Below are 19,919 nucleotides of genomic sequence, written 5' to 3' on the forward strand. Positions count from 1 at the left end.
ATTAAGCTTAGTAGTTAGTACCTGGATAATTCAATTTTTAGATTTGGTTAGGTACCTTCCAGGTCAAAGCCTGGGTGGGGCAAGCGCCCCACCCTGCCTCACCGTGGCTACGCCCATGTACCTATTTATTTAGGTATATATTTTGTTCAACGTAAGTACCCACTTAATATATTATGTGATAATAATATTATGAAGTGATGATTATGACTGTTGAACATAATAGCAATAGTCATAATGGCTGGTTTATACGGGCTTATAGAAACTAAGTGCTAAGTGCTTGTCACTAATACTAAGTTCAAATACAGTAGACGCAAATAGTATGTACTAAATTGACAAGAAATTTCAAGACGCTATTTTTCCATATTATGAGGGTCCATACGGGATTAGGGATACCTACCTTGATTTTTTTAATTTGCCGCCTTTTATTGTAGGATACACGACTCGTTTGACGGACTTTATAGTGAATTTTATGATATAATAATAAATAATAAGTTTCTCAATCTCTTTATACTGTGCTCTAAAGTGATTATTATAAACTGTCTTACCATATTTACTATACTCTTTGTGTCTTACAATATTATGGTCTTACCACAGGTCCCCACAAAAATCTTTTGACAGGGTTTTTTTTTTTTTTTTTTTTTTATGCAATAGGAGGCAACAGAGCAGACGCGTCACCTGGTGGTAAGTGCTCCACGTCGCCCATATGTACCCACAGTGCCAGAGACATTGTGAGTATGTTGCCGGCCTTTCAGGTAGGAATATGCTCTTTTCTTGAAGGTCCCCAGTTCATAGCCGTTTGGAAAAGCCGCATGAGGGAGTTTGTTCCAGATGTCTGTAGTGCGCGGGAAGAAAGACCTTTTAAAGCGCACAGTTGTAGATTGCCAACAGTCAAGGTGGTGAGGGTGGTATTGTTGACGATGTCGTGCTGTACGGTGGTGGAACTCGGCGGCGGGTAATGTTCCAAACAACTCTTCAGAGCACTCCCCATAGTAAATGCGATAGAGAACGCATAAAGAAGCGACATCTCTTCGCAGCGCCAAAGTATCGAGCCGATCGGTGAGACTTGGCTCGTTAACAAGTCGTACAGCTCTCCTTTGAATGCGGTCAAATGGAAGGAGGTATTGTTGGGGTGCCCCGGCCCAGATGTGGGAGCAGTATTCCATGTGCGGCCTAACTTGCGCCTTATATAGCTTGAGGCGATGGTGCGACGTGAAATACTGCCCCGCTCTACAGAGCACACCAAGTTTTTGTGAAGCCAACTTGGCTTTTCCTTCCAAGTGACAAGAAAACTGTACGTTACTCGAGATTTCGAGACCAAGGATTCCGATACTGGCTGCGGCTGAGAGAGGAGTACCCTGAAAGGTAGGAGCTATGACGAAGGGGAGCTTTTTGGTTTAACAAGAGTGGGTTCTCTATAATCTATAATCTTGTTTTGTCCTGTGGTTTTGTCGTATTTCACATAGACAACTATTAAAGTGACAGATCACAGATCCCTGGTTTAAAGTAAGGCCGCGTTTCCATCTGCAAGAAAACTTCCGCAAGAAATGTCCGACAGTCTGTCTGACAGCAACTTGCAAGTCTACTTGCAGGTGGAAACGCGGAATTCGACTTGCAAGTTGCTGTCAGACAGACTGTCGGACATTTCTCGCGGAAGTTTTCTTGCAGGTGGAAACGCAGCCTTGGACCGTGTATAAATTGTTTTATGGTAAGAACAATAATCTCTCGTTGCTAAATATCCCTCACTGCTCACAGAGTGCATGCATTTTGGCATGCATGTGGCATGCCCTCTGGGCATGCCGCACGAGTGTGTCAAATTGAATCATTTTGAATTGAATTCAATATTTTAATGTCAAATTGACACATTGACATTTGACAGTTTGACAATTGACACATTGCATCTTACCTAGGTACTTCTGATGTAAACTGTAAATAAATGAAAAAAAAAAATATGTTTGTAAAAAACAATTTAAATTAAAATGTATTAAATATGTATGTATAGTAGATTAAAATACAGTTAGATATACAATATGTTTAGTTACGACGTTAAGTTTCTCACATGTGACGACTCTGTTTTTGTGAAAAACAGTGACCTGAAAAGTTATAAGTGAGTTAATAACGATCAACATCCTTTAATAAAATTATTTCCATGTAATTAACATTTTAAACTTACAGATATGAAGCGAAAAAGAAGTTCGACGAGACAGTTTATGACAATGGGAAAAGAATGTACTGCGAGCGTCGTGGTGGTCATGTTCGAGCCCCAAGAGTGAACCACATAAGGCAATTGGAATCGAAGCTTCGGGATTGGAATATCGTTGCAAGCGAATGGATAAACGATTCCCTTGCAACCTTAGTATTTTCGTCGGGTGTAATTGCTCACATCACAATAAATCCCACTACCCTTGATGTGACACAAATTCTGTTTGATAGATACTGCCTCGGTAAATTAATGGGAAACACGGTAACTGGCGGTATGTAGATGAATCCATAATTTAGAATTTATTTCAAATATAATAGCATAGTAAAGAATGCTTAAGCTGAATGTTATAAAGCAGCACAAAATCTGGTATTTTGTGATTGCTTTTATTGTTTCATGTATTTTAAGTAAATTTACAATCTGATTCTGTTTTTTAATTTAAATTATTTGTCTATTTGTACTTTTCAATTAGACTTAGTTGCTTTTCATTTTGCTTTCAGTTGTTTTATCTCGAACTCATTTATTGTTTATACATCCTGAAAGAATAGCTACTCTTATAGTATTTGGGAAGAAAAATGATCATGTGCCATGTCGGATCTCTGATAGAGATCCACATTTACAAGTAAGTGAATCAGCAAGGTGGCGTTTTATTCCATACATTTCATTGTTACTGTTTTGTTCAATAAAACTTGAACTTTGAACTTTTTTAAATCTTTCTTTTCACCATTGATTTATTTTTGCTTAAAAATGTATAGTTTTATGCAAAGTTTATTCAATATAACAAAAAATTATGTGATATGATTATTATGTTTCAGAGTTTAGATTTAGGTGGAAGCTCTCGTAAAACAGACAGGCATGTATCCTGGTGTCAGAGCAGTACAGGCCTGCGAGTCTTGGTGTGGAGCAACAACATTGCCGACCCAGCCCCATGGAGTCCTCTTCTAGAAGATCATGCTAATTTACATCTGTATAATATTGAAGGGTAAAGATTTTATTTTATGAAAGGCGCAATTTTGTGAAATATGACAGATATTTTTTATTAATATATTACATTTTCACAACTACTGAGCAGTTAAATACTGAAAGATTGTCACTGTAGAGGTTTTATATTCATATATTGCTATTAAAAATAAACTCCTGATGCCTGTAAGTATTGACTGATTAATAAATTTATATTTATTTTTAGACAGCAAGTATCACTGATTGCCTTCCATCAAATTGAAGGTGAAGTACTAATTGCAGAACTGTCACAAAAGAATAACTCAATACATATTGTGGAACAAGCAACATGCCATAAGGTTAGCTCAATATTTTTTTATAAACATGCATGTGGGATAACCATAGACATTTTTTGAATTAAAAACTTATCTATGGTTTTATTTATTTTTCAGAATGGCGTGAATCTTTTCTGGTTGAGGTATGATGTACCCAAATCAGATAGAGTACTACAATTGTCTAGTTTACATGAGAAAGTGACTCAGGTCTCATTGTCATCGCCTGTACGTATCGCGCGACGGTCGCCGTGTGATGCTAGACTGTTAACTGCCTGTATTGATGGCTCTGTGCATATTATACATAATGTAGCTGGTCTTACTCATTCAATACGTGCAGGCTTTGTAAGTATATTTGTTAAAAGTATTAGTTTGAATAGGTTTGAAATGATAAATATAATTCAGTGGCGGTACGTTCATACAAGCCGAAAAGCCCGGCTTGCCTAAGGAATTCGCTACGAGACAGGAAAATACCCAAATTCACTTTTGAATATTCGCGCGCAACGAGCAATTCAAAATTTGCTCCGAAATTCAATGAAAACTCACCAACAAACAATGTCGAATTCGAGTCAAACTTTTTAATTTCATCCTTCTTGCTATCTAAATAAAGTCGTACTTTGTATAAACAGTGTGGTGTCCTTCTTGAGTGACATATAGTTCTCTCGCTTGCACTCGTGGGCTTTTACCGGGCTTTGCGCTTATCTCTTCTAACGTATGAAATTTCGTTGAAGTAGCTACATACCTATCTATAGAATTCTATAGCAATTTATATGGCCAACAAAGCCGGGCTTTAACAGTGTGAAGATAGTTACGATTGCGCGTCGCGCGAACGAACGTCGTGAATATTATTGTTAGTATGGTTTAGCGCGTGATTATACCGGTGTAATTTAGGTTAAGTTTTTCGAATTTTGTGATAAAATAAGTGTCGCGACACAGATTGTATTGTAAATTGTGATGGTTTGCTTTGTGCTCAGCGGGGAAGGTAAAATCATTAAACTTTACTGTAAAACAACGATTAATTTCTTCATCAAAACCAACTCCCGATTTGTGCAGTAAGTAACATAAACCAAATTTTAATTGTATTGTTTACGAATTAATCGATTTCATGAATGAGAATTGGTTAGAAGAAGCCTTCTGATGAAACTTGCACATATTTTGGTATTTACGATTCTTGCTAGTTGTTCTTCCACGGAGCGTGCTTTCTCAGCGTTAAATCGAATTCATAGGTAGGTAGGTACGTATTTAAGAAATACACAAGGCCAAGAACGCCTTTCTGAATTAACAATGACTGTCATTGAGAAAGAGCTGTTAATTGAATTAAAACAATCACCTAAGTAGGTACCTACTTCTATTCTGATGTTATAAAATATTTCCTTCAGAAAGATCGGCGTTTTGAATTAGAATATAAATGATCTGTACAATTTTATAATATAATGTCATACAGTTTTATATAATTTATAGATATAGATTTTAATATGATTGTAATGGTAAACGTTTGACTCAACTGTTTGCGGGCGCGCGTGAAGATTTAGAAGATTTGATTCGGTATGTTCACATTTTTTATAAGTTTTATAACGAACATAGGTACCTACTTAGTAACACAGTGTATACCTAATTCAAGAAAAGGGTACCCAGCAAACACTTCGAAAAATTTGGGCTTGCCCAGTCCTTACACCCTAGGCACGCCACTGAAATATATGATAGATAATTTTTTTTAGTTTACAACTCGAAGGACCAAAAAATATCATATAACATTTATTTTTATTTTTATTTATTACGACAAAAATATGCTACACTTGAATAAAAAAATATTATTTTTCTTAGATAGCAACAGATGTCCGATGGGCTGGTGAATTAGTTATTGCAAGTGAAGAGACTGGTCGTTTGCAATGTTTCGACCGTGCTCTCTCGCTCTTACACCATCACACAAAGTGCCTGGATCTCACATCACATTTACGGTATAAATTGTTAAAGTACTAAACTTAATCCATATAATATTATGTAAGCCAAAGTTAATGTGCAAATTAATGAAATTCCTATATTATAGTGTCGTCGTAAAACGACACTTTCAAATAGAACGGCAGATTTTGGTATCGTATTTATTTTAATGATGATCTTATAGGATTCAAATCTCTAAAAATTTGTATTACAGGGACACAAGACGCATACAAATTTTAGGGACGCGTTCTTTTAAAGGCGGACCCTTGATTCTGGCAACCTTTTCCGGCGGACCATTAACACTCTTACGAATAAGTCATCCCCGTTTACTTACTGTAAGTGTTGCCACATCTAATATTTAATTCGAACACTTTGAAACAAAAAAATATTGGTCTTTTTTTTGCTTCTAGGCATGGTTACGTTCAGGGCGGCCGTCAAACTCAATAGAATTATTGAAAACATTGGACTGGGAAGAAGAGGGTGATCAATGCTTACATGGGATTAGTGAAATTGTGATCAGTACTTTACGTAAAAATACTTTCGATGTGAATGCTGAAAGTGCCATACAAGGGGCTCTGGGGGTGTACTTAGCGCCGACCGCTCCCCTACCGCCCTCGGCGAGTCGATATTCGCCGCCCATACATGATCTAGCTAGGAAGTTCTTTCATCACTTGTTGAGGTATTTTATGTATTTTACACACGTATTATATTCTCAAATTTTGAATTCACAATTTAAATAAAAAGCGTCATTTTAATTTGTGTAAACTATCTCGGATAAAAACTGATTTATGAGTAATCCTCTGATGTTTATGAGCGTCGCTATAACTGCTCAATTATTTTAGTAACATCTTATAAATATAATCTTTTTTGTAAATATAATGTTTAATAAGTATATTATTTCCTAACATTATAAAATACTTTTTCAGACGTGGTCGAATAGAAAAAGCAATGAGTTTGGCCGTGGAACTCGAAGCGTGGGATCTCTTTGCTGACGCCCAGTGGGCGGCTACAAGAGCGAGACAGCATCAACTAGCGCAAGAAGCAGCCGCTTGTGCCACTCACTATGCGCCTCGCACTCACGGTTCGTATTTTCTATAGATATTATTTTCCCGTTATTTTTTTTTAATCTTATTTTATTTAAAGGGGTTTTGTCAACAGCTGACAATGTCACCCCCATAGATTTTTTCGTTATATCTATACAATTTACCGGTTTTGATTAATTTTACATAATTAAACGAAAAATAACTCTTTATAAAATGACCTAACTACATTTTGTGTGAATATTTAGATTTATTCTTTCAACAATTCAATGCTGAACTAATAAGTAACTTTTTTTGTTGGCAGACAAAATTTTTTACAAATCGTAAAATTCTTATCTGCAGAAAATAATAAATACACTTGTTCATACTATTATTAATACAACTGTGATTACAATATTCCAGATTCAGAATGCTCAGATTCATGTTCACAATGCAGCTCTCACTCATATTCAGAGTCTGAAGACGAACATACACACAATGGAAACAGGAAAATTAATCCGCCGCCATTACCGCGAGTGCCTTTCACACATCCGACTGTATTATCCGTTCCTATCGCACAAAATGACCCACCTTCAACTAACAGCATACGACCGAATCTCCACCAATACCTAGATAGAGATAATACAATATGGACTACTAATATCAAAGACGACAGCTACATAAGTAAAACATACGACAGAGACTTAAAACCGTCAAGCAACCAACAAAATATGAGATGGAATAGTGTGGATGTGCTAAATTTCAACATGAACACTTCAAGAATAAGTGAGGGTTTCGTAAAACCGACTTCTGAAGTGATACAAAAGCCATACAATGAAAGAATGGCGTCGACACACTTCAACCATCTGTTTCGCGCGGATTTAAAGGATGATGTGCCAAATACGTATCGATATACTAGCAGTTTGCACTTATCTAATACAAACTTTAATGAGAGATATCGACAGGATAAAACTGTATGGCCAGGCAGTAGGCCAGCGGAGAAAAATAAAGTAAAATTTTCAGATACTGTCACAATAGCCGTTGTTCCTGTAAGTACATATAATTTTCTTATTAAGGAAACCAATATAATTTGATTTCAAAAGTTTACACTTTTCCTATTGTAATATTTAAGATTTTTTTGTTTCATATCAACAATGGCAAATAATTATTTAATTTTTTTTTATGAATTTTGATTCTTGATAAAATACGAATTTTTCTATTAATTTAATTTCATTAGAGTTTTTTAAAACCGGTCTGGCATCAAATGTAAAACAAAGCTTTTTTCTGATACATCTGACATACAACAGTACATAAAAAAGTGAAAAAGTGAAGTCCCATGTCCCCTAGTGGAGTAAGGGGCAGATGCATTATACATCTGTTTCACTGATGGATTTCTTTAGGTTACAGTACATAAACTTAATCAAAATAGTCAAATATTTTATTAATCAGGAGCAACCACAATCCGAAGTAGCCCGAGAGCTAGCGGACAGCCTGCCGCTCTGCCCGCCCAACAAATACCTCGCTGCGTTCACACCACAAGCGAGCAAGCCGTACGACGAGCCGCGACCGCTCGGTACAACACTCGACTACGTTGAAGTGTGACGCGACACGCATGTTAGCACGCATGATTGCATGATACTAAACTTTGCTATGTGTAAGTGAACGCACGGAACATGTAGTGTACACATTAAAATTTATATGTTCACGCTATTTATGTCCTACCGATTACTTTTTAGGTTAAGTTTTCGTCGGGTATCTATGGTATGGATGGAGTATTGATAACTCCATAATGCATTTGCATCAGGATCAGTTGAAATTTACAAGTATTTTTCTTTATAGTTTTTTTGTAAAACATCTATTTGACATCCATTCGTAGAATACAGGTAAATTAGCTTGGAGAAATTTTTGCGTTTGTAGTAGTGTATGGTCAGCAAATAAAATAAAACAACATTTTATTTTTAGTTTTTATTATATAGATATATAGGTATATATATATATATATATGGGATTTTAAATTAAACTATATGTGTTTCTCCTCTGAAAAAGATGAGACTTTAATTTAATATTTGCACATTTAACATACGTATAACTTTTACAAAATGACAATGTTACTAAAATGAAAAATTTACTAACCTTAAAAAGAAACGACATTTAAAGTTTAATTCTTTAGTTTGAGAAGTCAAAGGCTTGCCTCGACCATGTTTTAACACTGGAGCCATTTTGAATTAACAATATAAAGTTACAACACTTACACACAAATTAAACACTTCAACAAATATTATAACAATAATAACAAATAATAACAACAATCAACAAATACAAAAGGAGATTGCCCAAGTGACTATGGCACTTGGTATCGCAATCAAACTTATTGTGTCAAGATGAAATATAGCTCAATTTAAAGCTTGATGTTAGTACTTTTAGAAACGATTAAAGTTTTTATATAAATAAGCCGCAGTTCGCGACAATAAAAATAAAACAATAGTTTTATTCAACACTTCAAAAAAATACTTTATCGAGTTTAAACTAACGATGAACGTTAAGTTTTACATTTATTACATAGGTAATATTTTAATTTACAAGACAAATGTGAAAAGTAAATCGTAATAAACATTACCTATTTCGAAATAAATTACGTCGAACATTGCGTCGAACACATTCATTCAAGATTCATTTCAAATAGAAACTATGACATAAGACGCAGGACGCTTGCAAGAGAGATAGATATATTATGTGTCAAAACAAAAACTTTTACTTTTATTCTATTTACTAGCTTCCGCCCGCGACTCCGTCCGCGCGGATGTCGGTATTCGCGTGGATGGTTTATTTCTCCATTTTGAGTAACTCTGACAATTAAACATCTTATAAATATCTATTGGACCCAAATACGGCTAGGCCTATAATAATACGCAACGTGTGTTCGCGGTTCTACAGAACAACGTCTATAAAACTGAAAAGTTAAGATTAATTTTTTTCTACATATTTTTCCAGGATAAAAAGTATCCTATTTTACGCCCAGGATAATAAGGTATAATTATACCAAGTTTCATCGAAATCGAACCGTTAGTTTTCACGTGATGCCTTCACATACAGACAGACAGACAGACAAAAATTTTTTTAATCACATATTTGGGTTTGGTATCGATCCAGTAACACCCCCTGGTATTTATTTTTTCAATATTTTCAATGTACAGAATTGACCCTTCTACAGATTTATTATATGTATAGATTTGGTATAATTACGACTTAATAGTGATAAATATGATCATTATAAATACAAATAGGAATTAACAATATCACGAACACGTGACACAATTAGTATTTTACCGATTCCATACGTGGTCATATATGTTTCAAAACACAAACTTTTAATGTTATTTCAATTTATCCGGTATAATTAAGACTTAATAGTGATACATATGATCATTATATAAATACAAATAGGAATTAACAATATCACGAATACCTACGTGGCACAACTCAAATTTTACCGATACCACCCGTGGTCATTCTCCTTTATCAATTAAACTACGTACATAATAATTATAATTTTTGAATGAAATGTGTGCTTTATGTTCTAACGGTACCAAACCACTGCATCTGGCACCTGCGGACAGCGTAAACTGGTTTATTCTGGTTTTGTGCGTTTTTCCACTTTCCACTATCAAGTGACGATTTATTTATTTGTTTTGTTTCGTAATTATTATGGTCAAATATTAATTATGAAACAAATTATAATGGACACGATATTTTATTGTTTCACGGTAGTCGCCTTGTCGTTTGCTCAAGGACGTGAAATTGAATGATATATTTTTTTTATAAAGTCAAAACCATTTTCTTTCAAATTAAAAGTTGTTTTTATTGAAAACGAAAGTGTTGCTAGTTTAGTGTAGCTGTGTGTAGGGAGATGAAATTAAAGATACCGGCCAATTAAATTTTATATTTCTTCTAAATTACACAAAAATATACTATTTATATTCTCTAACTACAAAACGTGGGTCGGTGGCGCGAGCTATGGGACAACTGAGGGGCGACGCTATGTGACTGTGCGACGCGGCCGAAAATCCTGCGTCAGCACAGCACCTACAATATTCCCCCCTTTTCAAAAAAAAAAAATGTGGAACATTTTTAAACAAAATCAAATTAAATTATCTTTATTAAGATTACTAACTCGCAACAACGAACCCTAACAATTATGCTGACAGACAAAAAATAACAATGTGAAACATAATACAAGATTAGTTCAGGAGTCGGTGAAACATTTATATAAACACACGAACATTTATTTTAAAAAAGATACTTAACATATAAAAATTACTAGTCTGCAGCCATGGTGTTTGATATAACGTTATGATGTCCTCTCTTGGCATCATTGCGGCCATTTGCCAACAATACAATCAAATAAAGTCCTACGATCGAACAACATAACATTACATACACACAAACATTATAATGTAAAGTAACATTATTAATAAAAAAATACGCAATGTATAATATTAAGGTATCATGCACCTAGTACATTAACATGCAAATAAAATCATTCACAATTAATACGAAAATATAATTAAAATTGTTCAATTGTTAAATTTTACCGCTGCCACCGCCCTGTAGTTTCTTCTTGAGTTGTCCGTATATATGTATTTATATATTAATTTTGAATATTTATTCCCTACTACACACTCACGTCGATATATCACGCCGGTCGAGATCACGTCGGGGTCACCAATTTAGTGTAGCTGTGTGTAGGGAGATGAAATTAAAGATACCGGCCAATTAAATTTTATATTTCTTCTAAATTACACAAAAATATACTATTTATATTCTCTAACTACAAAACGTGGGTCGGTGGCGCGAGCTATGGGACAACTGAGGGGCGACGCTATGTGACTGTGCGACGCGGCCGAAAATCCTGCGTCAGCACAGCACCTACACTAGGAATAAGTATAAAATTAAATAGTAATGTTAGGATATCGAAACATTTTTGTATAGGCCAGAACGATATAGTGGAAACGCGCTCTAAGATCTGAGTAATATACACACCACTACATATGCAAAAATTTCTCCAAGCTAATTTACCTGTATATACAATATACATGATACATTTACAAATAGCACACTGATTCCTGATGCAAAGATAAACCTCATTGTTGAAATTATTATTGACAAATTTGCACATAGCACCATTTACCCAATGTGACTAGCACTACACTTTATACCAAAGACTTTCTTCCTTTATTATCAGACACACCTCTCACTAAAAATAATCGCATGTTTTGTGTTTTGTGATTAATTGTCATTTAGTTATAATCAAATAGTGGTAACGAATTTATAACAATTGTTTAAATGTTATATGTGAGAATATTGCACCCCTACAAAATGGTTACAGGAATTATGAGGAAATCCGCCATATGTATTTATTGCGGAAATTAATAATTAAAATGCCATTAAATGGTTTTAAATGGTTAAAAAAATAAACTTATTTTACGGTTTATTTGTCTCAGTTTTGCTATGGTCTACTTTTTAGAAAAAATATTGATAATTGTGAATAATTTGCCAAAATGGCCGTGTGATTATTGAATATTTGGTACACATATTATGTACATAAACAACACAATATACACGTTTCATAAATAATAAATATGTATTGTGCATGAGTTTTTGGTATCAACGTGGAATGAATGCAATGCACTTATTTAGTCAAACCAAAGTTTAACAGGAACCTAATTTAATATGAAATATCAATCTTATTTCAGATGGCGAGGCTCAACGTAATCCACCTAAGATCAAAGTTGTACATTTTGGTATGGTGTGATGCAGAATATAGAATATTTTTATAAGAATTTATTAATTTTTAAGGATTCTATCCGTCCATCGCATATTGTATTTTCTGAAATAAGAATCCATACATTCCAATGGTTGTGATAAAAGGTTCTTGTAGAGAGATTTATATAAGAATAAGAAGTTTTATACATTTGTTTACATATACATAGTATGTTAATCGCACTATAAATGCTGATATTGATTATTGCTGATCAAGATATTATATTTGTAATGTCAATGATACACGACAGATATATTTAAAAAAAAGTTGCATATGGTAAGGCAATCATTGCTGATCTATATTTTGTATTTTATTTCCTATCTAGTGTAAAGATGTTCATGAAATAAAGATGTATAAATTTATATATGTATATAGTGTGCACACTGTAAACTCACAAATTTTATGAGATTCATAAAATAAAGCATATAGGCAGTTTTGTTAATTGTTTGAAAGTTAAAAAATAACGTATCATTAAAAAGAATACCTATGGCCACAGTTGAAGTCAATATTTAATACGCTGTAAAAAATAATTTCTTATGATCAATACACTATGAGGAAAAAAAGGCTACTACTTCTCCCGTCTCTTGTGATTGTGAAATCTCATAAACAAACTACTATGTACATATTTTTATTGTAGTAGTAGTCTAAAAGCTACCTCTGAAAAATGAATTATTATTAGAATAAAGTTTGCTTGCTTTCATATTAAAGACTATCCTTATCAAGATGTTTAGATTTTATAGTATGCTACGTAAAGCTTTTATTTGGATATTCTTCCAGGTTCCTGGGCTTCCATTAAACTTAGTGTTCATGTATTTTGTAGTTAAAAAAAAAATTATAAGAACAATCATAACTTGTTTAATTTTTTTAACCTTGTATCACAGAACACTAATAGTAGCATGGACCAATATACTCAACTTGAGTATAATATTGGTTCATGATACTAGGTTGCTTACTAGTTACTTTGAGAAACTACTTACGCCATCTAGCGCACAGCACGAGCGTTTTTTCCTACTTGGCGCGCCGAATACGTTCACATAGTCTAAGAGCTAGCTGCATAATTGTATATTCTATACGATTATTGCCAAAGACTTAGGGCCAATTTTTCAATGCCCAGATAAACAGATAGATAGTTTAGCGATTTTGATCAAACTTTGGGTAGGGAATAGAAATTAACAATAATATTCGACCAATGTGGCGAGGCGTCGTTTTTGTTCACGCTATGAAATCCGACGACTAAACGATGGGCCATCAAAACAATTAATATGGTCATGGGTACAGAAGTTTAGAGGTTCTGGCTCACTTAAAAATGAGCCTCGGCCTGGACCTTCAACGTCTGTTACTACGCCTGAAAACGTAGAACACGTGAGAAGGGAAATTTTACGTAATCCGCGTAAGTCTATTCGGAAGATTGCCGAACGTTACTGCGCAATGCTAGACAACTTTTCTATACCGGAGCTGCATCGTCATGTTAGTTACAATAATAGGACCAATTTTCAGCAGGATGGGGCCACGGCACACACTGCTAGGGACTCAATAGCAAAAGTGAGAGAGCTTTTTCCCGGAAAATTAATAAGTCGCTTTGGCGACATAGCCTGGCCCCCTAGATCACCAGATCTGACACCTTGCGACTTTTTCCTATGGGGATATTTAAAGTCTCGCGTATACAGCAATTCACCATCAACAATACCGGCCCTCCAAGAAAATATACGACGCGAGATTGCGGCGATCAATCCGGAACTTTGTAAGCGGGTTTTCAAATATTTGAGAACCATCAAATCAAAAAATTTTATCCTTGTTATCTCTGTTAGCTACCACAATCGAGAGTTTCGTACACGAAATTATTCGGTGTCTCATCAAAATAAAGCTACAAACGGAAAATCAGCTTGATAGTAGTCACTTGCAAAAATGGGCGATGTATCCTGAACTAATCTTACTAATATATAAAAATCAATGCCACTTTTCGTTGTAATTCCATAACTCGAGAACGGCTGAACCGATTTCGATAATTCTTTTTTTATTATATTCCTTGAAGTACGAGGATGGTTCTTATGTAGAGAAAACGTTAATATGTACCACGGGCGAAGCCGGGGCGGACCGCTAGTATAATATAAATCTCGTGTCACAATGTTTGTCTTCAATGGACTGCTAAACCACATAACCGATTATAATAAAATTTGCACACCATGTGCAGTTCGATCCAACTTGAGAGATAGGATAGTTTAAATTTCAAATCGTTTTAGAGAAAGCGGGCGAAGCCGCGGGCGGTAAGCTAGTAGTAATATAAGTATGAATATTATAAGCCGAAGAGTTCGTTTGTTTGTTTGAACAAGCTAATCTCAGACTAACTGATCCGATTTGAAAAATTCTTTCGTTGTTAGATAGCCCATTCATCGAGGAAGGCTATAGGATATAATATCATCACACTCAGACCAACGGGAGCGGAGCCACGCGGGTGAAACCGCGGAGCGCAGCTGTTTACATTATTTCATGAGTCTAAATCCAACCAACCTCATGGTTCTGACTTCTGACATAATTTTTAGCATATTGAAGGTCAGATATAATTTTGAATTTTTGAGCATTGGAACAAACTGGAGATATCAAATAAAAAATACACATTAAATTTTTCACTTTTTAATTTAAATCATAAACCAGACTTTTTATAAAAATATAGGAGATAGATTTAATCCTTGATCTTCTTCTTGGGGCGGAGGTTGTTAGTGTGTCCACACTTCTTCTTACGGCAGTTGGTAGCACGGGGGTGAAGCCTAGCATAGCATTTGCGGCAGATCATCTTGTCGCAGTTGTACTTCATGGCCAAGATACGAAGAGACGGCTCAATGGTACCTATAAGAAAAATCAAGTTTACAATTGTTGTAACATTTTGACAATTACTGATCTTTGCCAACAATTATGCTATATATTTGAATTTGATGTCTTCAGAAATGAATTTAAAAAACTCAATGCAATTTAAAACCAAAAGTTACTAAGATATACTAACCTCCACGAAGCCTAAGCACCAAGTGAAGTGTAGATTCCTTCTGAATGTTATAGTCTGACAGAGTACGGCCATCCTCCAGCTGTTTACCAGCGAAGATCAAACGCTGTTGGTCAGGAGGGATTCCCTCCTTGTCTTGAATTTTCGCCTTAACATTTTCGATGGTGTCAGAAGCCTCCACCTCAAGGGTGATGGTCTTACCCGTTAGGGTTTTGACGAAGATCTGCATTTTTTCAACTAAAAAGAAAAAGCTTGCTTTACTTCAACACACGTACAATTTTGAAATAAATCTACGAAATGAATTGAGATTTGAGAAAGAAAAACAAATGAAGTGTGATGGTCTGTCTATGACATGCCACGCTATTTTGAATTTGGAACTTTACTCAATCATATTTTTATGGCACGTTTAATTACATTAGAAATTTAATAAAGAAAAAACGTAATTATTTTTTATATTACTTGATATTATCAATAAAAATTAATTTATTTCATTACTAACCTCAGCAAAATGTGCTCGTTGAACTGTCAAACTGGCACGAAAGGATGTTCAAAGATGGCATGGCGGCAGTGTGACCAGATGATATTTTTATATGTACATATTGTCTATGATACATATATTTTTAAACAAAACGTCTAAACAGAGTTCAGACACAGTACAGCCAAAATAAGACTGTAACTAATATTAATTTAATTAAATACTAATTATAAAACTTTAATCTTCCTATCAGTGCAAATAAATTTGAATATTCTTAAATTAATACGAAACGAAGCTTAGATATTTATAAAAATACAAACATTTATCCAGTTCGAATAATTTTAAAATCAGGTAGAAATAAACATTCTTAACCACAATACATGATAATAAAATATTACGCTTTATAATTATTATTATTTGTAGCTATCAGTTTTGCAGTCGATTACCAGAGGCAAAAAAAATTGACAATTTGTCACACACGAATCAATGTTTCGTTCGAAAATTATTTTTTTCAACTTATTGATAACAAAAACAAGAGAAAAAAATTTAATGTATAAATTCACAATAATTCGTTTTTGAAACTTTAAAATTAGTTAGATTAAATAGAATTACAAAACTATATATAATACTATTTTTTATATTTTAATCAGGCAGACAACCTTACTGTCAATGTAACATATTTCTGAACGGTATCTATATTCCATATTCGATTAGGTACTTGTTTCGTAACAGGTCCACTCCGCTGAAATACAGAATTTAAGTTGTACTGTGATTATCCAAACATGTATCATCAACTGAACAAAGTTACCGGCAGGCTCGTAGCTGCCTCCAACCTCCAGGCGCCACTTTTCCCAGTGGTAAGTAAAACGTTTTTACCTAACCCGACTATGTTGCGTACAAGGTGATAATGTTCCTATATTACAGGCTCCCATTGCTTTGCAACGAGTGGACCCACCAGCAATCCAGTACAACACTGCACAGATGTCGACTGTCTCCGAAGCTTGCTCGACTGCTCCAAGACGGATGATCCCTGGTACCAACGAAGCCTACTCCCCCCTGTCTCCCAAAATCCGTGAACGTCAAGAACGCTTCCAGGTAAAATAGAATACCTACTTTTCAAAATCTTATTAGAATGAAAACCACTCATCGATTCACATTATCAACTTATCATTATTACCTCACCTCATTTATGTACAATCAACAAATTAAAATGTTGAAAAATATTGACTCAATGCCAAAATAATGGCACATCTACACTACACTGCATACTTAGGTAATTTATTATATTATCCTCCTTCTGTTATTCTCAACTTCATTCAATTGATAAAAATTCGATTTTAAATTTGGAAAAAGATCACCAGATGTGATGGATGTGATGGATAAATGAAAAAAAAACATCAATTATATATCATACTAGCTGTTCCCCACAATTTCATCCGCATTGCTCTGCTCCTGTTAGCCTATAACATTCCTCGATAAATGGGCTATCTAACACCGCAAGAATTTTTCAAATCGGACCAGTAGTTCCCGAGATTAGTGGGTTCAAACAAACAAACTCTTCAGCTTTATAATATTAGTATAGATTTGAAAAATATTATATTATGATGCAGCATAAAATAGGTTTATTAAATTTTATACCAAAACTTTGATGACAAATAAAAATAAATGGTATTAAGGGACAATTTTTCAATCCTTGGATAAAACCTATCCATCCAACAAAGTATTACACAATATAAAGACACTTGAAAATGTCAGTAGTAAGGCAATAGAACATTTTTTTAAATATTTGTGTAACATGTTATTCGATGAATAATAACCAAGTTTTGAAAAATCAGTCCTTAAATGAATAAAAAACGTAAACAAAAAATACATTTAAATTGTTCCAACCACAGTTATTTGTATACAATAATAACATTATTTACAGAAAGAGGATGACACGCCAGTCTTCTTGAAGGGAGGTCCCTTCGATGGTATCTTGTACCGTTTGACTCTAATCTTGTGTGTTGCTGGAATCATTGGAGTTGGACACACAGTCTATATCCACGCTGTACCACAGAATAAGTAAATTATTCAAATGCACATGCATGTGATAAACAAACGTAGTTAATTCTGTATAATTTATGTAACAAGGATCAGTATAAATATTAAAGAAAAGAAACAATGTTGTTTTATTTATATCCATTTTTATAGGTTTAACTAGTTTTAGTTTATCGCCCGCGACTTCGCCCGCTTTGTCTTAAACTAATAAATTATATAATAAAACCTTCCTCTTGAATCACTCTATCTATTAAAAAAAAACCGCTTCAAAATCCGTTGCGTAGTTTTAAAGATTTAAGCATACAAACTACAAAGGGACATAAGGACATAGGGACAGAAAAAGCGACTTTGTTTTATACTATGTAGTGAAGAAAAAGCCTTCAAAGAGTAACGAAAATACTTTACCATAAAATGTTATTTTTGCCTCATAGTACAGCATTATTGAACAAAGGCCAGTTATAATATGCAGAACATTAATTATTATCATGTATATTTTTGAGGTACATACCTAAACAATAATTAAGCAGTTAATATAAATACGATAAAGGTAAATAAAAAAAGGGTATACCAGGGTATCAAGGTTATTAGGTAGATATCGCATTGCTCAGACATAGCACCATAAACCGTCTGTAATAGACGTATAGGCCAACGACGACGACGAGGTAGATATCACATCGTTATAATTCAACTAACACAACACAATTGAATGAAACAAAAATTAAACAGCAGTAATTTTAAACGTTTAAAATTAGTTTCAACTTTAAACATAATTAAACTAAATCTCATTTCTCATGCTTTTGAAGTTGTAAATAACTAGATAGGTACTGAAATGAAAAATTTTAATTGTTTAAATCTGCGTTAACTTTGATCTGGAACGGCTGAATCGATTTTTATAGGACTGTCACTGAAAGGTAGGGAAGCTACTTCTGCAGCGCCGGCCTTAGCCCGCATTCAGGGTTGACCATTATTCAAATGACTCTTGATTATAGCCTTCATATCATTTACAAATAATTTAGGTTGCTTCTTATTGAAAAAAAAATAGCTGTATAATTTTATGATTTTTTTATAAGTAGGTATGCCTTTCACCACCAGAGGGCCTCGCAAAATGTGTCTTGTCCACAGCCGGCACTGTACATAAATACCTACTTGGGGACAAAATAATGAAACAAAGATGTCACCATTGCAATATCTGTTTATTATAACACACTGACCGTAATGAACATAGCGTTTTTAATACGTAGTTAGTTAGGTATTTAATTAAATTTACCAAAAAAACAAAAAAATGTTGTGTGGTTTTATGAAACCACAGTAAAAGTGAAACTTTTTTTCACACTATAGACACGATAATTATCGTACGGTTCCGAACACTGCTTTAGGTACCTATACCTACTCGGCAGCCGACCGTCACGCGACATGCGCTACACAAACCAAAAAGTTTGAGACGATGTAATAAAAGTTTCACTTTAATAACTTACTATTTCTAAAGATTTTTTAAGCCATTTCAACTACTTATGCTTTCACTGTTTTTATGAAGATGCATTTTTGAATATTCTACGGTACCTAGTTTTTATAAAATTTTAGTTAACTTCGTTGGTTTTTCTTTGTATAAAGAGCTAGTTGCGTGTTTGTGTTTAGGTGGTCTATAAATGAATATTCTGGCTTTGTAATATTACCTCAACCAAAGTAATAAACTTAAAAATATCTCTACTACTACAAGAATCTCAGATTTTTATTTAGGTATAATTTTAATAAATCCAACGGTCATAATTATTACTTTATTCAAATACACCATGTATGCAGTATAGGATGCCCCTATAGATCTCCCACGATCGAAACTCAATACATTGATAAATAGAACTTGTGTGTCGAGTAACACGTGTCAGAAGTGAAACTTTTTTGACAAGATTCAATTCAAACATAGGTAGGTACCAAAATCGTCGCCGTACTCCATGAAGTGACGGTATTGCCATGACGCGACCTTGAAATTATTATTACCCTCAACGCACGTTTCAAAAATATTAATATAACATAAAACTGGAATTTGTATGCTGGGCTGGCATAATCAGCCTATACTTTCTTTTAATAGGATTGTACCCACAGACATACACTGTGATTGTACCATAATCAGTTTTTCCAGTAAGTAACAAAACCAATAAAAAAAATAAC

General features: G+C 34.2%; 3 protein-coding genes and 1 long non-coding RNA gene across 6 annotated transcripts; 2 read left to right on the forward strand and 2 right to left on the reverse strand.

The window, feature by feature from the left end:
- The first annotated feature begins 1,846 nt into the window (after positions 1 to 1,846).
- On the forward strand, positions 1,847 to 13,093 carry LOC123693986 (WD repeat-containing and planar cell polarity effector protein fritz). Of its 3 annotated transcripts, none has more exons than XM_045639272.1 (13): positions 1,847 to 2,104; positions 2,173 to 2,471; positions 2,698 to 2,819; positions 3,013 to 3,179; positions 3,384 to 3,495; positions 3,589 to 3,813; positions 5,293 to 5,426; positions 5,621 to 5,741; positions 5,817 to 6,085; positions 6,333 to 6,487; positions 6,849 to 7,474; positions 7,875 to 8,039; positions 12,179 to 13,093. In XM_045639272.1, the coding sequence occupies exons 1-12, from the start codon at positions 2,028 to 2,030 to the stop codon at positions 8,025 to 8,027; spliced, it is 2,460 nt and encodes an 819-aa protein (XP_045495228.1). In that variant the 5' UTR covers positions 1,847 to 2,027; the 3' UTR covers positions 8,028 to 8,039; positions 12,179 to 13,093. The 3 variants fall into 3 exon arrangements, 2 of the variants coding, with proteins under 2 accessions (XP_045495228.1, XP_045495227.1); XR_006751749.1 differs by having other exon boundaries at positions 1,848 to 2,104; positions 7,875 to 8,079; XM_045639271.1 differs by having other exon boundaries at positions 1,848 to 2,104; positions 7,875 to 7,998.
- Positions 4,423 to 5,160, reverse strand: LOC123694013. The gene is made up of 2 exons (XR_006751752.1): positions 5,100 to 5,160; positions 4,423 to 5,056 (listed from the first exon to the last, which is right to left on the reverse strand). It is a non-coding gene; the product is annotated as an uncharacterized LOC123694013 (long non-coding RNA).
- Positions 13,094 to 14,861: 1,768 nt separating the features above from the next.
- LOC123694010 (ubiquitin-60S ribosomal protein L40) lies at positions 14,862 to 15,872 on the reverse strand. Its single transcript, XM_045639306.1, has 3 exons — positions 15,741 to 15,872; positions 15,245 to 15,478; positions 14,862 to 15,090 (listed from the first exon to the last, which is right to left on the reverse strand). Exons 2-3 carry the CDS (start codon positions 15,468 to 15,470, stop codon positions 14,927 to 14,929), a joined length of 390 nt encoding a protein of 129 aa, XP_045495262.1. The 5' UTR covers positions 15,471 to 15,478; positions 15,741 to 15,872; the 3' UTR covers positions 14,862 to 14,926.
- A 534-nt stretch (positions 15,873 to 16,406) lies between these two features.
- LOC123694011 (cytochrome c oxidase subunit 7A, mitochondrial-like) lies at positions 16,407 to 17,874 on the forward strand. Its single transcript, XM_045639307.1, has 3 exons — positions 16,407 to 16,573; positions 16,641 to 16,811; positions 17,641 to 17,874. The coding sequence occupies exons 1-3, from the start codon at positions 16,499 to 16,501 to the stop codon at positions 17,779 to 17,781; spliced, it is 387 nt and encodes a 128-aa protein (XP_045495263.1). The 5' UTR covers positions 16,407 to 16,498; the 3' UTR covers positions 17,782 to 17,874.
- The last annotated feature ends 2,045 nt before the right edge of the window (positions 17,875 to 19,919 follow it).

The sequence above is a fragment of the Colias croceus genome, chromosome 8 (assembly GCF_905220415.1).
Source record: "Colias croceus chromosome 8, ilColCroc2.1".
In the NCBI taxonomy this organism is placed as follows: domain Eukaryota; kingdom Metazoa; phylum Arthropoda; class Insecta; order Lepidoptera; family Pieridae; genus Colias; species Colias croceus.